Genomic DNA, 17,030 nt, shown 5'->3' with positions numbered 1-17,030 from the left:
TTAAGTTCATTATTAGTTTACAGAAACACAACATAACTTACAAAATTCCTACTAAATCTAAAGCATAAAACTTCATAGAGGTAATAAATAACAAATATTTGTACATTTTAAATTTGTGTCTTTTTGCAGAGCAGTGAACATCACCAAAGTGTACTTTTATGTGGGTGGAGGGGGTTGTGTATTTACATGGATGTTTTTATGCTATATGCATTTTTTACTTTTTTACTTTTTTTTACTTTTTACTTTTTTTTTTACTCGTTTAGCATCACCAGGTGTTGATAAGCCTGTTGGTGACAGTATGTACACCGATTGTACCTCTCTGGAAAAATGTATGTGGTCTAAACTGAACATGGAACTATGGTGCTCTTCAGTGCTCATTCATGAATTGAAGGAGATCAATAAACATAAGAAGCATATTTGCCAACATCTCACATTGCTCGACATCCTAAACAGAAAAGCAAGCAATAATACTGATATGGTGCCAGGACAGTGGTCTCATTGCCAGTAAGGGATGGGGAAGGTGAGAGGGAAGACCAACAGCTGGTGGGCACACAAAGGCTGGGGGAGAGTGGTACTGCAGGGAGTGATGACAGAGACAGCTGAGGCAGGGGACAACTGAGACAGAGGAGCTATAGCACACGGAGGGCACACTACATGGTGGTGGCAGCAGAGGGGGGGGGGGTGTCACATTTTTTATGAATGGCTGCGATCACAGCTATTGAATTTCTTATGAATAGTTGATCACTGCTTGATATAAATCAGCATAGTCTAGGGCAGAGTTCTCAACCATCAGGCAGTGGACCACTGGTGGGCCGTGGCCTCCTTTCTCCCTAGCCTCCAGATAGCTGAAGATTCCCTAAATTGCCATAGTGCCTCCCAGCTTCCACGGGGCTACCCAACCTCCCATAGTGGGCCTCAGTGCCCCTCAACCACTCACAGTGCCCCCAAACCCCCTAAGAACCCTCAGTCCCCACCAACCTCTCACTTTGTATGCTATTATCAGCTACTCTCCTTTCTCCAGCCTATAGAACTGCTAACAAACTGAGTTTGTGCCCCACGAATTATTAACATTGTGAAAGTTCTCAGTAACTTTGCTGCCAATAGAAAAATCCGAGAGAAGTCATATTAGAGAGAACTGATTTTTCCCACTCTTCTGATTGACTGTGAACAATTTCCAGATAAAACAGAACAGAGACCCCATGGAATAGTATAGTGCTCAAACACTTTCCAATTTATTTATCTACAGTGCATCATACAATATAAATGGCTAAATCATGATAAGTAGGTCTTTTTTTCTTCTGGAAATGCCGTTCCGCCACCTCTGAACATAGCCCATTACCCACCGCTCACGGCTGTCCCTTCCACACACAGAAGCCCAGCTTCTGTATCTCTATTAGAAAGGGAGGGGGCGGGGGATGTGCACAACAGCTCTTCTGTCCCGGCGGCAGCTCGTTCTGAAGCTTGCGCAAGCAAGCTGCACACACTCTAATGCCCTGTACACACGATCAGACATTGATCGGACATTCCGACAACAAAATCCATCGGATTTTTTCTGACGGATTTTGGGCCAAACTTTTCTTGCATACACATGGTCACACAAAGTTGTCGGAAAATCCAATCGTTCTGAACGTGGTGACATAAAACACATTCGTCTGGACTATAAACGGGGCAGTAGCCAATAGCTTTCATCTCTTAATTTATTCTGAGCATGCGTGCACTTTGTGCGTCGGATTTAAACGATTGGATTTTGTTGTCGGAAAATTTTATATCCTGCTCTCAAACTTTGTGTGTCGGAAATTCCGACGGAAAAAGTCCGATGGAGCCCACACACGATCGGAATGTCCAATAACACAATCTGATCGCACTTTTTCCATCGGAAAATCCGACCGTGTGTACAGGGCATTACAGTTGTAGCTACTAGTCAGCAGCAGCCGCCCTTCTTTCTGGGTGAGGATTTGGTGAGAAAGGACAGGTTTGGACAGGTTTGTACTGCAAGGGGAAGAATTACTATTATGAGGGTAATATATCTGGAATCACCTCATTGATAAAGATATAATGTCTCAAGAATGGTAAATTGATCCATTGAGTAAATCCCAATTTATTTCCAAAGACCCAAAATAGGATATCCTGGTATTAGAGCACCATCTGATGGACAGGTATGATCACCACCTAAATAAATATTAGGGTAATCAATAAAAGTTCCTTCCAATCAGATGTAAATTCATTTAAACTCCACCTTTTTTCCTTAGATAAGGGGATTTTGGACAAAAACTAGGAGTTTAGAGAGAAGGGGGGGGGGGGACACTCATTAAGTCTTGACGGCCGACATGGATCATCACATAGACACTCATCTGATCATCATCTTGTCTCTCCATCATGAATCCAGACTCTCCATACCAGATCAGATTATATTTTGAGCGGCCATTGTAAATCCTCGGGGTATGGTCCTATAATCTTTCACATCTATTTTTGCATGATAAAGTATAAATTACTCTTACTACTGCAAAGATTAATCTCTCCATTGCAAATTTCATCTAATTTCTGAATCTGACTGAATTTGGGCCTTCATAGTTTTGTTTGATAGACTTTGCTGTTAAATCATATTCAAAGGTGTCATCTACACTAAAAAAAAAAAAAAAAAAAAAAAAAGTATATTGCAGCTGTGCATTTACCAGATGTGGCAGCTGCATTAGTTTTCTTAGTCTTTTTGTCCTCTGTTTTCACCTGGTGATATGGCCAGTAACACACTTCCTGTATTAGAGTGCCCCCACCCTGGATGAAGGAACACAGGGACACCTTTGGACAGTGGCATTGTCGGGCTGGGGGGAGGGAGTGTTAGATATTCTAATAGATTTAAATAGACTAACAACTTGAAGCCAAACTCCACTGAATACTTTACAATCCGTTACAGCGAAGTTTTTATCATTTTTGGATAAAGGTTCTACATACATAAAAGCTGATCATTTTACGCACCCCTGTCAGTGTTAAATGATATGTCTCATCCCTGTAACTGCAAGGAAGCATTTCTATTGAAAAAAAACAGACTTACTGGCCAGATCACCATATGAAAATAGAAGACAGAAAGCCTAAGAAAGGAAACTAATACAGCCATCAATTCGTAGAATTGGTAAGCTGCAATATAATAGATGTTTGGTTTGGGTTTTACATTGCATTAAGGAATCAAAGTTATTAAGTTGAGCTGTGTCGCCGTACCTAGTAGTATAGACTCGATCCACGCATTCTGCTGCAGAGAATTTGAGGGGAGGGACTGATTGGGGTGGACCTTGTTGTCTAGCAGCATAGCCTAAATTACTTGTATTCCGAGATAGTGGTGACTATACCTACTGAATGAAAAATAGAAAAACTGATTTCTCCTAAGTTCTTAAAGCGGTTCCTTTACCAGCAAATGAAAAAAAACAAAAAACAAACAAACAAACAAAAAAAACCTTTAAGGCAAAGGAACAATGAGCTAGTATGCACTGTATACTAGCTCAATATGAAATACTTAGCTTAGAACGATGCGTCAGCATCGCATCCCGGTCACCACCAAGGGAGCTGACATTTTGCCCTCTGCATTTCTTCTGGGTTCACGGCTCCAGCGCTGTGAGTGACCGGAGCTGCGATAACGTCACTCCCGCGCATGCGTGCGGGAGTCCTCCTTTCCGGCAAGTTCCAACACGATACGCTGGACCTTCACTGCGCATGTGCCGCTGACATCAGCGGCTACATGCAGGGTGAATATCTCCTAAACCGTGCAGGTTTTGGAGATATTCATTTTACCTACAGGTAAGCCTTATTATAGGTTTACTTGTAGGTAAAAATGTAAAAAAAGGGGTATACAACCGCTTTAAGCTACAATTTATAGTTATACTTAGTACTGCTAAAGCAACCTGCTATTGATATAACTGTGATTTTGTGTATCTGGATAAATTAGACATATATAATTTTTAGTGACTTTACGGTAAATAATTAGTCCATACTTGCATGTATAGGTGTCGTCAGGGGGTGGCTATTGAGGCTGTAGCCCCGAGTCTCTTGCCGCAGGGTCCCTGCCTAACCAGCGGGTCGCGGCTGCGGCAGGCAGGCTGCATTGGAGGTGGAGAGTGATGAGCAGGGAGGACGAGCAGAGATGACATCATCTCTCTCCTCCCTCTCTACGTCACCACTCTTCCGTCTTCACAACTGGGCCACTTCAGTGTGGGAGCAGAGAGATGACATCATCTCTCACTGCCCGCCCCGCATCTCCGCTCTCCTGCCCTCACTAAATGGACCAGTGCTGCCAGCCTGCCACCAATGCAGCAACAATGCACATTTGGTGTCACTGCTGGCATGGCAAGTGACAATCCACATCAGTTGGCAAGTGACAACCCACATCTAGTGGCAGGTGACGTGGCAAGTGACAATCTGCTAATGGTGGCAGGTGACGTGGCAAGTGACAGTCTGCATTTGGTGGCAGGTCATGTGGCAAGTGACAATCCATATCAGGTGGCAGGTGACATGGCAAGTGACAATCTGCAAATGGTGGCAAGTGACAATCTGCAAATGGTGGCAGGTGACATGACAAGTGACGTGGCAAGTGACAATCTGCAAATGGTGACAGGTGACGTGACAAGTGATGTGGTAAGTGACATCCTGCAAATAGTGGCAGGTGATGTGGCAATCTGCAAATGGTGGCAGGTGATGTGGCAAGTGACAACCCACATCTGGTGGCAGGTGACATGGCACATGACAATCCACATCTAGTAGCACGTGACAGCAAGTTAAAAAGCTGCATCTGGTGACAGGACAGGCGACATGGCAAGTGTCAATCCACATCTAGTGGCAGTTGACGGTCAAGTTAAAAAGCTGCATCTGGTGGCAGGACAGGCGACGGTGGCAAGTGACATGCTGCATCTGGTGGCAGGAGATGTGGCAAGTGACACGCCCAAGGCTCCCACTGATTCTGCATTATGGTGAGTTGAACCACTTCATTATAAATTAGAATGTAACAATCAATAGAAACAATGCGCTTCGATCACCGTCGATCACCCTGACACCATATCAACCATGGTGCCATGATGACTGAAATGCCAACACCAGCCTTTGCCTGCGAAAAATTGCTTACCACCAGCGTGATTGACCCCCGGGCCTGCAAAAAGGCTGGTGACCTTAAAAAAAAACTCAGGAAATTAATCAAGTCATCATGTGTTATGTTTAACTAATTTATTTAATGCTAATTAAGTTGGCACTCTGGAAGGCTGGAGGCGCTGTCTTATATTGAGTAAATAAATAGTTGGTATTGCTGTCTTGATCAATAGTTTAGACTTCCTGACAGTATTCAAATGGACCATGCTGCATAATGCTGATATTGTATTTTCAGTCATATATACCCACTAGATAGGGCATGTCTTCAGACCTCTGCTCCAAACCCAAATTTGTGTCAGTTAGAACTTCAGGAAGGTGCTTCAATATTTTTTATTCAAACTTGAAAAAGAGGAAAGCTTATCTCTGTCCTATACTATATATACAGTACATGCTAGCAGAAATGAGCCCATTCGAATATGTGTGTGCATGTATGTTTGTGAGATAGTGACTTTAGATTGTAAGATCCTCGAGACTGATCTCAATCTACAGTATGCGGTATTGACAGTGCTATAACAATTGCTGTAATAAATAAAATAAATAAATAGGAGGACTGATGTTAAAACAGGTGAATCTGCAGGTGACATTTCCAAAATGATAAAGAGGTACATCTTTAAGCACACAGCAAAGGACACATGCCCACAATAGCCTGGTGGGCAATGGATATGGACAATGAAAATCTAATATGTAGAAAATGTCTAAACCAGTGTTTTTTGACCTATATGTTGGCTTTTAACACCAACAAAAGTAGTAATATAGATGTTGGAAAAAGTTTAATGTAGTGTAACATTTTTGGTAGTAAAATAGTACATTTTGTATAAGGATGTACACATCAGACCAAAAGGAGGGACAAATAAGGCTGTACGAGGGACATGGAGATTTGGTCACAAAAAAGGGTCAGACCTTCTGATAGACGTACAGTTGGGAGTTTAGACATTTTGTATTCTGCTATTCAACTTGATCACCAACTTAGAGCTAACACTTTTTTTATATTTCTTTTTTTGTTTAGTTTTCAATAATGTTCTAAGTACAGTTTCAGTCATTCTTTCTCTCCCAAGATATTTGTGGTCCCTTGGTCCCTGTTAAAAAAGATCTTTATTAAAACTTATATCCATTGTGCATTCTTGAGTGACCACTCTTTACTACAGGAAATAAAGATACTTTTATTAAACAGAAGCTATAGTAACAATTTAAATCTATCTCCACCTCCTTCATTTACAGGCTTGTGTGAGGTTATGTTGGTTTATTTGTTTCTCAAGGTTCAACTATGAAATGATAAACCACCTTGTTTTAGTGCTTAAAGTGATTGTAAGGGTAATTTTTATTTAAAAAAAAAATTTTTAAAAATGTCATACTTACCTCCACTGTGCAGCTCGTTTTGCACAGAGTGGCCCGTACCTCGTCTTTTGGGGTCCCCCGGCAGCTCTGATGGCTCCTCCCCACATTAGATAACCCCCTGGGAGAAGCTCTCTTCTGGGGGATTACCTTGCAGGCACGCTCCTGAGTCCAGCATTCAGCGTCCATAGAGGCCGAATGCAGGATTCGGCCCCGCCCCCCAGCCCCGCGTCATTGGATTTGATTGACAGCAGTGGGAGCCAATGGCTGTGCTGCTATCAATCTAACCAATCAAGAGCTTGGAGCCCGTGGAGAGAACCCTCAGGTTTTTTTCACCTCTATGCATTAAGGTGAAAAACCTCCTGTGTTGTAGCTGCTTCCCTTTTACTTACCTGAACCTGGTCTTTCCAGCGACAGGGACGAGCACACCAGCTCCAGCCGGTGTCTTGGGTCCTCATTGGATAAATTGATAGCAGCAGGAGCCATTGGCTCCCGCTGCTGTCAATAAAATTAATTGACGTGGGAGCCATGGGGCGGGGCTGGGTCCTGCTGCCTGTGTCAATGGACGCAGCAGTAGGAAATGTGAGCTTGCCGCACGAGTGCCCCCAGGGAAAGCACTTCTCCGTCGGGGCACTCGAGAATAGGAGGAGCCAAGAGCCCAGCAGAGGGACCCCAGAAAAGGAGGATATAAGCCACTCTGTGCAAAACCATTGCACAGAGGAGGTAAGTATGACCCCTTTAAGAGACTCTGTTGCCAAAATATTCATTTAAAAAACAATCTTCTCATAAGAAAATATATGCATTTAACATACACTATATTGCCAAAAGTATTAAGACGCCTGCCTTTACACACTCCTAAATCTTGTGTACAGCCTTTCCAGAAGAGTTGAAGCTGTTATAGCTGCAAAGGATGGGCCAACTCAATATTGAACCCTACGGACTAAGACTGGGATGCCATTAAAAATCATGTGCGTGTAAAGGCAGGCATCAATACTTTTGACAATTTTTTATGCATGTCATTTACCTGTAAACATCACACTTGCATAAACATCCATAAGCCCTGAGACTGCAGGTTCTGCCATCTTGAATGTGATGTAAACACCCCAGCAGACTCAAGTGACACTAATTGTAGTATTCCCTTTTACCACTCTCCCTACACAAAATGGTTTTATAGAGAGGTAATGGAAGGAACAGAGTAGCTGGGTCAGCACAGTAGGTAATCAGACACTTCTAGAACAGAAGGGGGTTAGAGAGGAAGGGCACTATGCTAGGGAAATTACACTTTCTGGAGTAAGCACATTGCAGGTTGATAAAAAATAAATAATGGAAAAGAAAAAACGCTGCAAGTAAGCATTTGTAATACTTGATTTTTCTGTGCTATTACCTGTAATTCTTTGAGTCTGTGACATGGTCTTTTTAGTGCTCTCTTTAAAACATGTGCCAAGTGTGTACTGAAAATAAATCAAACTAAATATATTATGTATTTTGTTTTGTAGTATTGAATCCTGATGAGTGCTCAAGCGGAATGGTTCTTCTATTTCAAAAAAGAAAACATATCAACAAGCCAAATTTCAAGTTACATAACACCTGCATTTTTTTTAATGTTTTTATGTCTTTTAATATGTTTTTAGAAATTTGGGAAACCAGAATGAAGACATTTTCGAATGATTGTGTGTACAGTTTTCCATACAGGGATGATTTCAATAGTATGTTTGTACACATGTGCTGCGCAAGTTATTGGGCCCGGTGTGATTTTTTTTTTTCTACTCTCTAACAGCAGAACACGGTACTCTATATTCAATGGAGAAAAAGTTGCTAAATGAGAAGTGCTCTTTATACCTCAGGAGTAACCACACATAGCCTCACTGTCAAATGGGTCTCATCAGCACAAATTAGCTTCACATGGGATTTACTAGAATGAAAATGACATATTGGTAATATGTAAGGCTCTACAAAGTTGGGTTCAATTTAGTCTTATAATAATACAATATTAGTTTAACTGTATATAGTGTATATGAGTATAAGCTGCGCTTGACCTAAAAATATTAAACACACTCTTTCAAAAAAAATTCTAAGAGATCCTTTACATATGTATACAAAACAAACCCTATCATAAATCAACAACAAATAAAGAAGGTGCCTGTATCCATAAAATGCAGTCCAATATAAAAGTGCAATGTGTGCAATCCAGAAATTGCTGACATTTCTTCTCAAATAAGGTGACTTGTGCATTATTGTATATCCTCCAAACAGTTCCAACTATGTTTTCACCCGTGTCCCCTTAGGACCAAACCAATAGTAGTTGACCCCCTGTAGTGTACACCAAGGAAGGTCAAAGATCTTGTGTCACAGATCCACTGGACTATATGCCCCATACTCCAGGAACCGATATACTCATGTTTGTCTCAAAGAAGGTAGAAAAGTACAGAACAACTCCCATAGCGTAAGACCGTTTATTCAAATTAACAGATAAAAAAATGTATATATAGTATTCCCAATTGTAGTGCCTCCCATGGCACCCGGAACAATCTGGCAATGTTCTCACAGAACAATGCTGCCGCTCCAAAGCGAATGGGAGCCGGCATGTGCTCCAAACAACGGAATGATGTAACAGAAGTTTCCTCCCCTACGCATTTCATCATATCCTCAGCATTATTAGGAGACGAGGCCTCCGCTGTCTCTTCTGCATCTTAAATACTCTCAAATCTTAATGAGATTGAGTAATACTACTAATACCCAAACCAATGTTTTTATGTAACTTTCTTAACCCACATTTTGAGAAATGCAATTGGTAGATGATTCTTACATAAATAATTAAAACATTGTTATATTCTTAACATTCCTATTTAAAACCTTGGAATCCACTCATTAGTTCCGTCTTGTGGTAGAAAAGCATATTGCAACCACCTAATAAAGTTTTCACTCTCCAACTATTCTCCATAGTGTCATCTTATAATAAGAGACTAATTTGACATTTTTATTTCTTGCCTATACTTTTTTTCCTATAGCATACTGTATATACCACTATATAAATCACAAACAATGTAAGTAGAGCTGCACGATTCTGGCCAAAATAAAATCACGATTTTTTTTGCTTAGAATAAAAAGATCATGATTCTCGCTACGTAAAATCTTTCACATTATACAAAAAAAGATGGGCTAACTTTACTGATTGTTTTTTTTTTTTTTTTTATTCATTAAAGTAATTTAAAAAACTTAAATTAGACTTAAAATATTGGAACAACCACCATTTTATTCTTTAGGGCAGTGATTCTCAACCAAGGTTCCGTGGAACCCTAGGGTTCCTTCAAAGGTTGCTAGGGGTTCCTTCAGCATTGGGCAATTTCTGCCGCTCAGATACGTTCCCACTGACACCGTTGATCTTTTTAGCTATCTGTAAGGAGGTAATTCTTCCCAATGACCACAAGTGTAAGGACCATTGTTCCCACTGACCATCACACTATTGTATCACGAGCTGTAGATGTCTAATTTTTAACTGGGGGTTCCCCGAGACCGGAGAACTATTTCAAAGGTTCCTCTGTGTTGAAAGGGTTGAGAAAGGCTGCTCTAGGGTGTCTACTAAAAATATATATATATATATATATATATATATATATATAAAATGTTTGGGGGTTCTAAGTAATTTTCTAGCAATAAAAACGATTTTAACTTGAAACCAACAAATGTCAGAAAAAGGTTTAGTGTTTAAGTGGTTAAACTTTTTTCACTTACACAAAAAGTCTATTCCATTGACAAATTGTTACAATGTTTATACTTAAGTTCAACTGATAAAGAATATTTTGATTCTTGACAGACTGCCCAGTTTTTCTCTTCTTTTCTTATGAGGGCTGTGACTTCCGAAGAGCAGAGAGAATTCTTTGCATAGAAAGAATTGTGAAACACTTTAGTCAAGATCACGATAACAATTCTTGACGATTAATTGTGCAGCTCTAAATGTAAGTAATATAAAAAAAAAAAAATACATTGATTAAAACTAAAAATGAAGAGGGGGAAAAATAGGAAAAAAATGTATGTATAAAAAAATATATGTATGGACCTATGACTAGAAATCTGTAAAAAAAAAGTTGAGATTGATATCAACTTTCATACCATGGGTTGCTAGTGTATCAAGCTTGTAAATCTAGCAAGCCAAGCTAGATCAGCCAAGATGCCTGAGAACACTGATGTGCATTGAAATATAATGGTTTGGATGATAAAAGAATGTTTATAGGTATCCTTGTGGTCTAAGAGCATTTCTAGATCATGTTTGGAGTCTACTGCATTTTATCCATATTGGGGACACATACTACCAGTGCATTATATTTTGGCAATATAAAGTAGGCACTGAAATTCGGTGTGTTATTGCAGAAAGAAATGTTTCAATCCCAAAGCTTAATACAAACTAACTCCTGTCACTTAAAATAAATTAAAACTTATTCTAACCCCTAAAACATTTACTAGCCCCCAATCCTGTTCCTCAATTTCACTTAATACCTAAACCTATGGCTAAAGCAACTGTTATCCCGTAAAACTCACCCTGGTCCTAACTATTACCCTAATCCTTAACACAATCCCACTTCTTATCCTTAAACTGACCATACATAATACAATTTTTTTATTTAATCTCCTTTAGATTTACCTTCAACTATGTAGTGCAAGGGCCTGCCTGATTGACTACAAATTGAAAGTGTCTAGGTTTGACCTCATATTATATGGTTTTTGGTAAATCTGAAGGAAATTGTATAATGTATGGCCAGCCTAAGCTTTAACTTGTTATCCGCAGAGTTAAAATTATTATTACCTTGAAAACTGCACTATCATGCTAATAATAATAACTTCAAAATATTATTTAAAAATGCCAGAACAGAATCCTCCAAATTGTCTACTGTATGCCCAAAATCCGGCACACAATTTATAAAGCAGAAAAGAGAAATTATAAAATGAACTCATATTATTATATAATAAATATATTTATTCAGTTTACCAAATGCCAGTGGTGGGACCTGGATGGAAGACATATCTGCTAAGGCTTGATTTAGACCTATGTGGCTGTGTTTTGTGTGTAGGGCAGCCCATTCATTTAAATCAGCTGCCCTACACGCAGAAAAAGTCCCCGACCCTTTTTTCAAATGCTGTTTAAAAAGTGAATTAATGGCACCCCTGTGCATTTGCTAAAGCGCAGCGCATATCTCTGAACGTCAGGAATGCACGCAATTTCATCTGCGTTTCTTACAGATATGTGATCCTAGACTAACAAATTCTATGGTACTAAAACAAAAAAAAAATTGTACTACTGTGTACCTAACTGACAGAAAGAAAATATTTCCAGAAGGCACACACACAGCAAATAAAAGCCTAAGAACACTTCTATCCCTTCCCTAATCAAATAGGGAAAAAAAGAAATATCTGTCTGCATGATCTGGTAAAAAGTGTGTTAAATGGCGCAAAAAAAAAAAAAGAATCCTGCTGTGCCAGAGCTAAGACTGACATCATGACTCAGATCTATCTCATTACAGTATTACGACTTGACAAATTAGGTAGAAAATGTATTTGGCTCATTCCTTCAGCATTGTCATTGACAAATTACATCCCATATACTGTAGACCTGTACAAGTCATCTTTTAAAAGGTATGATCTATTGCTCTGTTGACAGACTGTACAACTTTCCTTTTTCCCAGGGTACTGTTAATGTGTTTGTTTATATCCACAAAATAGCACAAACTGATAAATGCATCTGTCAAACCTACATCTATGCTTCTCGTCTGATCTGATCATTTTGTCTGCTAAAAAACAAAATTTGTTGTTTTATAGTACGCGGTTGTAGAATAATGTATTCATTACAGGAAGATACGGTTATTAAACAAAAGAACAGGTTAAAGTTCTCTCCTGTCAAGTTTGAAAGTACAAGTCAGGATAGCTAAATAATTAACTTTAATTAATATAGCGTTTATTAACTTTGGGGCTCTCTTTTATTTGTATGGGCTTTTGAAGTATTCATTATAACATACGAAACATAGGTTCTCCCTTGTGAAACAACAAGATCAATTATTTTTTTACTGGGTATAATCGATTATTCAAGCATAACTGAACAGTATGGATAATAAATACTATTAAAAAAGCTGAATGGCATCACTACCCTGGCTTACAATATTACAGCACCAAAAGGTTGAGATATGCTTTGAAAAGCAGGCAACAGAGAAAATCAATCAGTGATCTACTAATGTGATCCATGAAACAACAGCTGTAAAGTCCGACAAGCCTCTCAGTTTATGCTAATCTGAGTTCTATTTAATCCCCTGAAAGCAGATGTGTTTCTGGGTGCAACTGCAGCTCCAACTCATGTTTCTGTGTTGTTCAACTTCACTTGTGCACTCAATCTGGGAAGTGATTAGAAAAACGGCCATGGTAAAAAAAATACAATTTTTTCCCTGGATTTATACTTAAAGTGAACCTGGCATGAACAAAAACATAGAACGTTAACCACTTAAAGACCAGCCTCGTTTTGACATTTTGGTGTTTACATTTTTAAAACATTTTTTTTGCTAGAAAATGACTTAGAACCGCCAAACATTATATATTGTTTTTTTTCTAACACCCTAGAGAATAAAATGGTGGTCATTACAATAGTTTTTTCACACCGTATTTGCGCAGCAGTCTTACAAGTGCACTTTTTTTTGGAAAAATATCACTTTTTTGAATTAAAAAAATAAGACAACAGTAAAGTTAGCTGAATTTTTTTTATATTATAAAAGATAATGTTATGCCGAGTAAATTGATACCCAACATGTCACGCTTCAAAATTGCGCCCGCTCGTGGAATGGCGTCAAACTTTTACCCTCAAAAATCTCCATAGGCGACGTTTAAAAAATTCTACAGGTTGCATGATTTGCGTTACAGAGGAGGTCTATTGCTCTCACTCTACTGATCATGGCGATACCTCACATGTGTGGTTTGACCACCGTTTTCATATGCGGGTGCTACTCACGTATGCGTTCACTTCTGCACGCGAGCTCGTCGGGACGGGGCACGTTAAAAAAAAATTTTTCTTATTTATTTTACCTTTTTTTTTTTTTTTTTTACAAAAATAAAAAAAAATTGTGTCACTTTTATTCTTATTTATTTTACTTGATTTTATTTATTTTTACACTGTTTTAAAAAAAAAAAATGTGGGTCACTTTTATTCCTATTACAAGGAATGTAAACATCCCTTGTAATAGAAAAAAGCATGACAGGCCCTCTTAAATATGAGATCTGAGGTCAAAAAGTCCTCAGATCTCACATTTTGACTAAAAAAAAAAATAAAAAAAAATTTGTCATCTGAAAAAATGACATTGAAAAAATGTGCCTTTAAGAGGTATGGGTGGAAGTGACGTTATGACGTCGCTTCCGCCCTGCAGTGTCATGGAGACAGGTGGGGGCCATCTTCCCCTCACTCGTCTCCATGTCAGCCCAGGGGACAGACGTGATCACCTCCGCCGCTGCCGACGGCTCCGGTAAGTGATAAAAGCTCTCGCCACCGATGAAAGTGATCTTGCGGTGAATCCAGAGACCACTTTTACCTTGTAGCCGACTGCTGGCTGAACACGGGGATACCGGGGTTATGGCAGCTAGCTGCTGCCATAACAACGATATCTGCCCCCAAAAAAGGGACATATATGTACATGCGGCGGTCGGCAAGTGGTTAAAGTGGACCTTTCAGTAACTTTACTGCACATACATTTCTGACTTGTCACAAAATGTGGTAATAGTATAATTTTTCAAAAGCTACACCTTATATTGTTAAAAAAACATTGCTCGAGCTCTGGTCTTGTGATTTTGCTTAGGCTGAGATGGTTACATAGTTATATAGTAGGTGAGGCCAAAAAAAGACTCAAGTCCAACCTATGTGTGTGATTTTATGTCAGTATTACATTGCATATCTCTGTATGTTGTGGTCGTTCAGTTGCTTATCTAATAGTTTTTTGAAATTATCGATGCTCCCCGCTGATCATGCCATTAGTCTGCTGCAGGTGGGAGGAAAGTTTTCTCAGTGTCTGTCATGTACCTGACTGTGGTGCCGGAGATGACAAGGGTGGCCTCTTGCGCAATTCCCGTCCAAGCACCCCTGGCAGTGTTGCCAATCCACTGAAGTGAAATTTACTTGCAGGACGCCAAAATTTACAAACGGCACCAATTTTTTTTTACTAGCAAAAACCATGAAATTTACTGGTAGAGACAGGGTTTTTTTTACTGCCACTGCAAAAAAGTACATAAAATGACCATTTTCAGTGCTAAACATTGCAAATATCAATATTTAAAGTATAAACATATAGTTAGTGCCATTAGCAATGTGTTTAAGTTAAACAAAAGTCAAAAAACATATTTCTCCATTGACATGAAGGTCAGGTTACTATAACCCAGTCAGCAGAGTTCCCTCTTACATCAGAGTCTGTAGGATTCCCCCTTACAGTGAAAGGGAACTCTTATGTAAAGGGGAACCCTGGTGACCACTGAAGTCCACTGCATTCCCTTTACATCAGAGTTCCCACTTACATCAGGTCTGCAGCATTGCCCTTGCAGTGTAAGGGGAAATGCCAGGAACTCTGATGTGGGGGGCGCTCTGGTGACCAGAGACCACCTTCCCTAGAGTGAATACACTAAGGTAATGGGGGGTTACTAATATAGGGGGGAACTTTTATATCAGTGCCCCCTTACATTATTGTATTCACTCCCCCCTTACATCAGCAACCCCCCCCAGACTGATCTGACAGCGCTGTCACTGTGCCTATGTAGGTGCCTTCCATTTAAAAATGGCGACAGGTGGTGACATCACGTAACTGCGCATGCGCTTCCCGACTGAGCATGTAAATCTTTCCCGAGCCCAGCAGGCTTTGGAACGGTGCATGCGCAGTTGCACGCTCGGCCCGTAATGGGCTTTTACGGGCAGCCGGAAAATGTGCTGAAATTTACGGGCTGCCCATAAATTAACGGGAGGTTGGCAACACTGACCCCTGGTAGTGGAGACAGGGACTGCTAGGACAGTGGAAGGGCACAGGTGCCAGGAAGCTGTATTAGTGAGCTGTAGATTGGAGACACCGGAGTCCTTCTAGTGGTGGTATGAAGTCTGGTCACAAGTCCTGTTGGGTGGCAGACAGGTGCAGAATCAAGATCAAGGTTGGGAACAGGCGGAAGTTGGTAACGTGCTGCTGTTGGGGTACGGAGATATAGTCATAAATCCAAGCTGAGGTCGGTAACATAAGCAAACAGCAGATAAAACAAGAGAGGTGTTAGACATAACAAGGAACAAGGTTAGCAGACTTGGATTAAAATCAAGAATACAGGAACCAGAGCTGAAGACAATCCAGCACTGAAGCCAGGCAGACTCTCAGTTTAAATAGGCTGCTGGGCACCACAATCTGTGGATGCGTGTGCACTCCTACATGTACGCGCACGTGCCCGCATGTATGCGCCAATGCGCATTTGCGTATGCATTCTAGTCCTCGCTTGTCTTGGGCTTCTATGCTCATGACTCTGCACATGTGCATAAGAATGAGCACCTGCTGCACGGGAATGAGCAGCTGCTGTACGAGATTCCCGAGAGTCTCCTCTACCTGAGTAATCAGACTGCAAAACTGCAACTTTTAACACATAACTTTTGTGTTAAAAAGCACCTGAAAAGCTCAAGAAAAATGCTTACCTTTAAAATCAGTTAATGTTATCACACTGGGATGCTTTCGTTGCGGTGAAAGAAATCCTGCTTGTAGAATCTTTGGAGCATGTTTGGTTAGCTAAAAAAAACTGCACCAGAAATGTTCCTACCCATTGAAATGAATGGGAGCTGCCTCAAAAACATCCCCACTAGGCATTTTTGGTGCAGTTTTTGAGTCACGTGTCCTTTAAAAACCGCACCACAAGTGCTGCAAAAACGTTGCAAAAACCGCTCCATTAACACATAGGCGTTTTATTGGTAGTTTGATAATGAACCGGTGTGAAAGTGCCCTTAAAGTACAGTTAAGTAGGTAAATAGCAAGGTAAGAGGTTTGGTCTGTGTCTGCGTACACAGCCAATAACTGCAAAGGCAACAATTTACATGACTGTGTCATCTCTGCATATCTGTCCAGGATGTAGGTGCTGACCCAGGGGGATACCTGAATAAATAGGATGCGGTCCTTATAGAAAAAAAAAAAACACAGATAAAGGCATTTTTAAAGGTAGGCACTGTGGTCTCTTGGAATTAAAACCCTGGATATTAAACATTGCTTAGCATGCTTTAACATGTAAAAATATATCAGAGGCTAAGTCTGCTTTAGCATAATCTCCTAAAAGTAACTGAAGCCGATAGCTGCCAGGGAAATGTATTGTACACAGTCTGCAGGTCTTGAGTTTGGAATGACTTCTTATGATGCAGGTCACATACCTAAATAATAAGTACTGTAAGTGCCCATGTTGCCCCGTGCGGTGTGCTAGAGATCGGACATGGGACCACTAGACAGGGACAGCATGAAATGTACACCCAGGTTCAGGGTCTCCTAAGATGAACAAATATTTTTGTGATAGCTACAGTAAGTATAATGCATTCAGTATGTCATTAAAGG

The 17,030-nt window shown here is 40.1% G+C and overlaps 1 protein-coding gene across 4 annotated transcripts in view; it reads left to right on the top strand.

Annotated features, from left to right (window-relative positions):
* Nucleotides 1-9,386, top strand: part of TMEM154 (transmembrane protein 154) — a 78,677-nt gene extending 69,291 nt beyond the window's left edge. For 2 of the 4 annotated variants that reach the window (XM_073605219.1, XM_073605236.1), the window contains one exon: nucleotides 7,953-8,101. In XM_073605219.1, the coding sequence (XP_073461320.1) occupies nucleotides 7,953-7,965 (13 nt within the window). In that variant the 3' untranslated portion in view covers nucleotides 7,966-8,101. Of the gene's footprint in view, nucleotides 1-7,952 lie in introns of all 4 variants that reach the window. The other 2 variants (XM_073605207.1, XM_073605227.1) reach the window with 2 other exon arrangements.
* The last annotated feature ends 7,644 nt before the right edge of the window (nucleotides 9,387-17,030 follow it).

Source organism: Aquarana catesbeiana, linkage group LG01, assembly GCF_042186555.1.
Source record: "Aquarana catesbeiana isolate 2022-GZ linkage group LG01, ASM4218655v1, whole genome shotgun sequence".
Taxonomy (NCBI): domain Eukaryota; kingdom Metazoa; phylum Chordata; class Amphibia; order Anura; family Ranidae; genus Aquarana; species Aquarana catesbeiana.
This window is presented reverse-complemented; position numbering and strand designations above follow the sequence as displayed.